General features: G+C 38.8%; 1 protein-coding gene across 2 annotated transcripts in view; it reads right to left on the bottom strand.

Moving 5' to 3' along the window:
- Positions 1 to 607: 607 nt before the first annotated feature.
- Positions 608 to 8583, bottom strand: part of znf831 (zinc finger protein 831) — a 16196-nt gene continuing 8220 nt past the window's right edge. For both annotated transcript variants that reach the window (XM_051948448.1, XM_022200888.2), the window contains exons 3-4: positions 6933 to 7216; positions 608 to 4591 (exon numbers count right to left, since the gene is read on the bottom strand). In XM_051948448.1, coding sequence (XP_051804408.1) covers positions 3806 to 4591; positions 6933 to 7216 — 1070 coding nt within the window. In that variant the 3' untranslated portion in view covers positions 608 to 3805. The remainder of the gene's footprint in view (positions 4592 to 6932; positions 7217 to 8583) is intronic.

Raw genomic sequence — 8583 nt, 5'->3', positions numbered from 1 at the left:
AAACTCAACAAATCCAGGGCATAAAATTGTTTGTCTTTGGATTGTGGCTCCATTTCAGTACTCAGTTCTACTTTCTATTTGCTACCCTGCTGAATGACAAGTCTTTACTGTAGCGGGGGTGATACTGATGAATTTACAGCCGTCTTTTATGTCAAAATGGTGGAAGAACTAAGTAACCGTTACATTATCACTTCTACCATATTACAAACAAATGCTAATGTTGTGCATGAGGTGTAAATTGCCAGACTCAGTCGCAATGGGAACAAGATGTAGGGGTTTCACCCACTTGAAACATCTGCGTAAATGCATTTCAGCTTGGTGTTTTTGGTTAAACTGGCACTGAGCAACCTTGTGGGATAAATTTCTAAAATGTAATGAACTCCAAACAACAACAATTTAATACCGTGTATAATGTAATGTATCTGTTGATATGTTATTATCACAACTGTGTGTCTGATTGGTTTCATTTCTATATGTTGATCTTAAATATAACAGTGTAAATGTAAATAAAAAGGATAAAATGCCTCTTTATGGTAGCTATAGCAACTGTAAGGCACCGCTCTGGGATTTTAATTGAAGAACAAACACATAATCAGAGAGTACAAAAGATTTTTGGGTAAAGTTTAATTGACTTCTTATGTGAAACTCATTGAAAACAGAAAACAATGAGCAATAAACTTGAGATGAATCCCTTTGTTTAGTCTGTTATGCTCATGAACGCAATCTGTAGCAAGAATATAAAATTACAAAAAAGAACACAAAACAGATAATAATATTTCTAACATAATAATAATAAATCAGCTCGACCAAGCAAAGTTTTTGTGCCTTTTCCCTTCCTGTGTGTCAGAAAACGCTATTGGCTCATCATACAGGAAACAGGCCTGAACAGATGCACTGACAGACCCAGAAAGGTTTTCTAATCACTTAATGGACTTGAGGAGTGACAGGCAAGTCAGCGTGAGCTATAGCTGTGAATTTATCTACAAAAATCCAACGCATCCACACATTTCCTGTTCCTGCTGTCTTGTCAGAGCTGCTGACTCACTGCAAAAGCCAGACAGGTAAAAGGGTCATTCCCCCTCCAGCCACAGCAGCTTCATCTGGGTGATCTGACTGTCAGCAGAGATTCACTTAACCATTATCTGGCAGCATGTGTTTGTGATTCACACAAACAGGTGTTGTGTGGGAAGGTTACAGAGTGCAATTTATGAGCGGGAGTCACTGTGGGAAGGTAGACCAATTATGGCAAAATATGTGTGCATGTAAGGGTTTGTCAGCAGAATGGAAGTGAACCACATTTTTAGGAGTAGAAATAATCTCATTGGTTGAGGTAAATAGCAGCAGGAGCCACAATGTTCCCGTTTTTTTTTTTTAAAAGGCAGGAAGGACATGATTGTATTTTAAAGCGAGCTCATTTACTGTTAACATAATAAATATTGATGTTGTTTTTCCATTTCTAGAGATCACAAATGATTCCCAAATGACCAAATTGTCAGACTACAAGCAGCACAAAGCTTCCTGCACTCCAAAAAAATATGTTTACATCAATTTTTTGAGTAATGACAACTTTTAATTAAATTGCGTTTAACCAGCAAACTACATCGATCTAAAAGTGTATTTTTATTACCGCTTATTGAATGATTGCCAGCATAAACACAACTTTCAAACAGATTAATTTCTAAAAGTTAAGCTATTCCAACTAGAAGTTCCATTGAATTTATAATGTTTATTAAGTTGTATGTACTCAAATCATAATTAGTTGGCATATTTTTTTAAAAAAATGAATTAAAAGTTGTTCCAATATTAAGGAAGCAGATTTGAAATCTTGAACTTAAGGTTAGAGAAAATGTATCAACCTAATTTTATTAAGTTACCTCAACTTGAATTTGGTTTTAAATCAACTAAAACAGAGTTTAAATAACACACAATATTAAGTTGATGCAACATTATTATGTCAAAATCCATCAAAATAATGATTGCAACTTATACGGAAATTATTATTTTTGTTTTTAATTAACTCCTTGAACTATTTTTACAGTGAGGGTTTTTGGCATGCATGCTTTGGAAATTTATGATTGTTGGTTATAGAGACAAAAAACAACATGTTAATACTTTTCCATGATTTCCTTTTCTTATTTAGTTGATGGCCTGTTTTAATATTTCTTTTAAAAGTTCATAGACAGCCACTGGGTTTGTTGTGGGGATTTCAGGTTTGCCACCAAATCAAGTACGAATCGATTCCAATCAGTTCAGTACAAATGTATTTATTCACAAAGGCATTATGGAGGATGTTTTTGTTGTTTAATTTGTCTGATTCACATAAAATGAATATACTGACCTTTAGTGGACTTGTATGTATGGTTTCTAAAAGAGTTAAAAATTTAAAAAAATAACTGTGGACATGGCAGGACCTGAAAAACATCAGCCAATCAACGTGCTCGGACCGAGGCGTTTGGTTTGCTCCCTTTCCTGTCAATCAAAAATCTTCCGGCTCAGGCCTAGTTACGTAGATTACGTACACCTTGGACATGGGGGGGTCCAGATGAAGATCCAGGGGGACCCAGCCGTAAAAGAAAGTCATTTTTTTGAGGTCAGAGAAAATAAAAGACAACTGGATCGCGAGAATGCAAAAACAAAAGTGATTATTGGCAAGTCATTTGGGCGATGGCGTCAGCTCAAGCAACAAATGGACCTAAAGACAGATGCCTTGGTTGCTAAATTCCTTCTGGACTGGTAAAATGTATTATTGTATTATACTGCGGCTGTAGGCAACTTCACGAGTGCTACGCAAGTTTGTGGAGGGGGGCGTTTCTTCGTAAATGTTAAGAGGGGGGAGGTTAGAGGGGGGTGAGGGAGAGGTTGTATGTGCGCATGCGCATGCTACGTTCAAAGTCGTAGGAAATTAAATGTCCTCTAATGCCTTTAAGAATGTGGTTAAACAGAAAACAGACTTAAACTTAGACCAACAATTCAGAGCATAAGAGCTGTTTTGGGGCTGCACTGAGCTGACAGAGCAGCTGCAACAATAAAAGTTTAAAAAAAATGGCAGGAAAAACTCCAGTTATCTCAACTCATAATATTCACACATTATGTAGAGTTCTGTAGCAGGAGTAGAGGCAGTTTTCATGTCTGTGCTCATGAAGTGAAGCAAAAAGATGAAGGGAATGTAAAACTAGCACACTTGCGGCTAACAGATGAGAGCTTGTTGGGGGCATGACAGGTTTGTGAGCAAGTTCCTACATGTGTTATACTGTCAGAAGAATGAGAATGAAGCTGAAACCCTGAGTTACTCCAAACTGCAAGTGTTTACACTCTGATGACTATCCCCATTACGAGCTGTGCAGTCACCCCAGGTACATGTAAAGCGGGCCTGAATTAGCTGTTTTTATCAGGTTACATATGTGCAGTGGTTTGGTAACAACCGATGTATTGTTTTCCATTACTATGAGAAGATGATTTGTCTTAATTTGATTTTATTGGGTTGTAAGTGCCAGTAGCTGTGGTTTTGCCATGTGGGAGATATCAATCCTGAGTTTCCTGACAGTCTAACCAGCAGAAGATGAGTTTTTTTTTCTGCTTATACTTACACTTTGTAAAGGAATGCAGCACTATGTGACTTTTCAATGTAATATTTTCATATTTTAACCATTTTCTTATTCACTTTTAGACATATTTTCAGTTTCATGTGCTCCGTCCACTCAGTAAACTCAACCACTGCTTTTATTTCTGCCTCCTGAGCAACTGTGCCTCTGCAAAATATATATCTACAGCAAATAAAGCACATGTAGGTATGTTCAGCCTTTGCTCAAAGCTCTATTATGAGTTTTCCTTCGTCGTCGCTGCTGCTGGTGTCTTCTGTGTAGTCCTGGCAGCTCTGCACAGGCCTCACTGCACCGGTCAGACAGTCGGGCTGGTAGCCATGAAGCGGACCAGTCAAGAAGATCGACTGGTATTTGTTGGTGAAGTCGGGTCTCCCAGAGTTGCTGCTGTTACTGGTGTAGTCATTCGGTGACTCTATAGTGTCCTGCCTCTCCTCAGGTTCTGTAAAAGGCTTCGTTTGAAACCCAGTGTTCTGGTTGTTCTTTGACATTTCTCCCATAAATCCAGCAGCAGCTCTGCACATTTGAGAAACTTGGCTAGAGGATAGTAATCCAACATCAGGTGGGAAATTTGGATCTTTGTGATCTAATGACGGTAGTTTATTACAAAAGCTGCTGCTGTTTCCATGCTGAACAGACAGAGTAGTGCTGGTTTGGTCTGAGAATGTCTGACATTGTTGAAGATAAGGGTCAGTTCTTGCAAAATCTTTTTCTGATGACTGAAGCTGTGTTTGTTGGTTGTGGATGCTGCTGCTGCTGCTGCTGCTTTCCCAGCTCTGTTGTGAGAGACAGAAGTGGTTCATTTCCAGGGGAGGCTGTGGCGAATGGAAAAGACTCGCCAGAGCGCTGCTGGCAGGTACACTGAGGTTATTTGTCGAGCTCCGTGGAGGGTATTCAGACATTCCTGAGTGCGTCTGGGAAAGATGCTGAAGATGCTGCTCGGATAACCAGGAGTTTTTAAAGGAATCCGCCTTGACCTTTCTGTCTTCTCCCTGTTAATAAAAGAAGAATATGAGGAGGAATATTAACATCTTTGTGATAATACAGCATCCTCTCTTCACTGAGTCTTCTAATTAGCTTCCTACATTGCTCGAATGCCACAGAAGTTTGAATAATAATAAAACAATCCGAGGGAAAGAGAACATTCAGTTTCTACAAGCTCAGCTCTTCAACTATTTACAATTATATCCCCCCCAAAGTCTGAAATTCTTTCATAAAAACAGACTTCTGCCAGCGTAATTGCCCTCAGTCGCTTAGTTTTGGTATTTCAGTGTCAGCAAAAGACTAATTAATCCTCATCGTCTACTTTCCACCATGTGTGGCTCTGTAATATGCATTTTTGCTAAGTGTATTTGTCAGGTTGAGTAAATCCTTTCCTTTTTCTTGCACCACTGTCTTCGGTGTTGTGACACATCCTGGGGGGTTTTAGATTCATCATGCTGTAAATACTTCATGAGAAAAAAAACAAGAAGAGAAGTTTTGGCTTGGCTGTATCATTCTTTTTGTTAAATGCCTTTTGAAAAATGAAAAAACTACTGTGTGATGGCAAAAACATTTACGCCTGAAACCTGCTTCCACACGATCCCTAAACAAGAACAGCATGAAAATGTGAGGGAGCTGTGGAAAACCTTAAGAGGGTAATTAAAACAGTAAAATATATTCAGAAGGAATGCTAGACTGGAAAGAAGCCTGTACATTCTGTGTTTATTTGTTGTTTTATTTTGCTATTTTTGTGTGATTTGTCCACTAACTTTGGTTTGGAGAGAGTTTATGCTTAAATAGAGGTGGAAAAAATACTCATCTCCTCTTTTAAAGAATATTAATCCATCATTTAAGATAAAAAAGTACTTTCTTTTTTTTTTTTTTTTTTACAAAGAAAAGGACTATTTAAAAGTATGTACTAGGCAAATGTACACATGTATGAGCAAAAAATGTACTCAAAGCATAAACATTAAAAGTATTTGGTGCCTTTATATTATAAGTTATCATATATTACACCATAAGTTTGTTTGAAATCCTCTAAAAAGTGTCAAGGTAAGTTTGGGGGATTATGAGATGTTAATGAAAAAGGTATGTAAGAAATAAAACCAAGTTCTGTTACAAAAAAGGACAAAAATCTTTTCTTGTCAGATACTTACCCATACTCTGTTTGCATCTCTAATAGGGATGCAAATGAAAAGTATAAAATATACCTTGAAATGTAAACAGTTCCTGCAATTGTCAGATAAAAGCAGTAGAATAAAAAGCGCATTTCAAATTCATGTAAACTTGACTAAAGGTACTTTTCACCACCATGCGTAAGTAGTACAAATGCAAAGTGTTGTTTGCTTGCTCTGTCTACAGGGGCTATACTATACATAGGAATTTTTAACAATGATTAAGTTCAAATTCTATTTAAGAAAATACATTTTGATGAATGGAAATGATGTTGTGATTAACCATGATCCCTGGTTACATTTTGACTTCTAAGAATTGCTTTTTGGATATATCTGCAATGACTACGCTGTTTTATTCTTTATTAAACTGACTTCCTGATATCCACAGAGCATTTATGACTGACCACAAGTCTAATTTAGGATATCCACCATTGTGTTTTGGCCACTAAGAATAGCTTACTGAACACTTTAGGAAAACTAATTCAACATATCCACAGTTCGTTTTTGTCTTTCAGAAATGTGAAGCAGCTTCATTAGAATCCTGACAATCAAACTCAAATTTAGCAGATTTTTTAAGTCCATACGTTTTGAGATATTATAATTATAACAATAATTGGATGTTTCAGACTAAGATATTAGCAGTTGCAGATCAAAGCTGTACTCATGACTAGTTAAAACTACAATGTGACATCCAGACTTAGAGTTTCAACTTCCCTTGAGGATTTACTTTTCATATGCATATAAGAATATCACATAGGTAGTGTCTACAGATACGGACCCGTACCCGTACCCGTATCCTGTGGCCTACGGATACGGCACTTTCCATTTGCCAGACAGATACGGACCTGTACGCGAGTCTCGCGAGTCAAGAAGCTGCTAACCACTGCAAACTGTTAACAAAGGTTAAGATTAGGGTTAGGTTTAGGGTCCGTACCTGTAGTACCGATGCTACGGTCCGTACCTCCAGCATCTACCGGGAGTCACGTGACCAGATCTCGCGTATCTGATTGGCAAATGTAAAGTGCCGTATCCATAGGCCACAGGCTACGGGTACGGGTCCGTACCTCTAGCAACTACCTATCACATATGTATTGTAGACACTGAAACGGCAAAAAATAAAGTAACTGCACTGAAAACATGCATCCAGTGACCTACAATTGAATAGACTGCATCTCACCTCTGGCTTTGTCACATGTGGTAAAACTGAGTATCTGCTGTTGGACTCAGTCTTGCCCCACTGGGATGGCACTTTAGTGGTCTTGACCTCCCTGTCCTTGTCCTCTCCCAACACCCCACTACAGCCCTGCTCCTCCAAGTACTGGTGGTTTGTCTCTTCAGGTTCTTGGCTCTGCTTCGGCCTCCAGTCGGTGTTGTCCGGCTGCCCAGGAATCATTTCATGGTCTCGTGTCTGTGGCTCCTTCTGAGCTTCACATCCCTCCTGGGTGGCTCCCTCCATTAGCCCTGAGGGGAAGGAAAACAAAGAAATTGCAATTGCTTTTTTTTAGGGTGTTAAATCCACAAATAGTCCGGTCAGTGCATATTTGAATGCTGAAACAAGTTTTGGTATGATGTTTGTTTTTCATTCATTGTGGTTAGTTTTGCTCTAACTGATTTTTTAAAATATACATTTATAGTAATATAGATATAATCTATTGATCCCAGTTAGCTGAGGTTAATTACACTAAGGCACCTGTGAAGGAAATGGGGTTAAGGGCTTTGCTCAGGTGCACAGCAGTGGTACCTTGGTGGTCTTGAACCCTCGACCTTCTAATCAATAGCCCAAAGCCCCAACTGCTGAACCCCCACCATGCTGGCATGCATTCAGAAAACAGAAGGTTTCCATAGCCTCTGGTAGATAAAGTGTGTATTTTCCAAAGTTCCAGTATTTTTTAAGTCCTTCTATGTGTTTCCTTACCTGCAGTGTTGGGACAGAAAACAATAGAGGGAATTTTGCACTAAAAAAGAGTAAAACTTCAAAAGATATCCATTTGATTTCTAACACTGATACTAATGGAGCTTCATGTTAACCTTAGGTTAACACTGCAGTCAATTCCGCCTGAAATTTTGACTGAAGTTCGCTAATATCCATCCATCCATTCTCTATACACCGCTTTATCCTCACTAGGGTTGCAGGGGGTGCTGTAGCCTATCCCAAATATGGGACGCGCAGCGCGAGGTGCACGTTCACGAAAACTAGCTATTTGTGGATTGTTTACTGATTTCAAGACATGTTTTGGACAAAATATTTTACTGGCTTGTTTTGTCTGGATGTCCAAGGTTGGATTATGGCCGTTTTTTGTGGAATATTTTCATCTGTGACTAGTTATGAGCCTTCAAAGGTGAGTTGTGCTGTTTACATTATTTGTTGTTTGTTGGAGAAATGTGTTTATATTACCCGCTGTGGTAATCACATCTGAAAGTGGTTTATACCGGCGGATTCATGAGAATCTAAGCTTTCCATGGGTGTATAGTGTTTGTATAATCGCGTTTGCAGCTTCAGACATTAAAGGAAATGCTTATGCAGATCTCAAAGCGTCCCGTGGGCGGGCCGCTGAAGTGCAACGGGTTGTAGCAACAGAATGATTATTGGCCTTGCCGATTATCATGGGCAATATTTGCAATTAGTTCGATTACCAGTGTCTGGATTTTACTGCCCGATTTTTGATCAATAAAGTTTGCTACTTTAGGTCTGATGCAGCCTCCTCTCTGTCTGTTGTCACTTTGTGGTCTCAGAAATGTCTCTCAAGCAGCAAAACCTGAACTTGAACACAAGCTGTTGCCACAAACCAGGAAATTTGCTTCTCTCACAGTGGCTAAGGCTACACTAA

This window comes from Acanthochromis polyacanthus, chromosome 5 (assembly GCF_021347895.1).
Source record: "Acanthochromis polyacanthus isolate Apoly-LR-REF ecotype Palm Island chromosome 5, KAUST_Apoly_ChrSc, whole genome shotgun sequence".
Classification (NCBI taxonomy): domain Eukaryota; kingdom Metazoa; phylum Chordata; class Actinopteri; family Pomacentridae; genus Acanthochromis; species Acanthochromis polyacanthus.
This window is presented reverse-complemented; position numbering and strand designations above follow the sequence as displayed.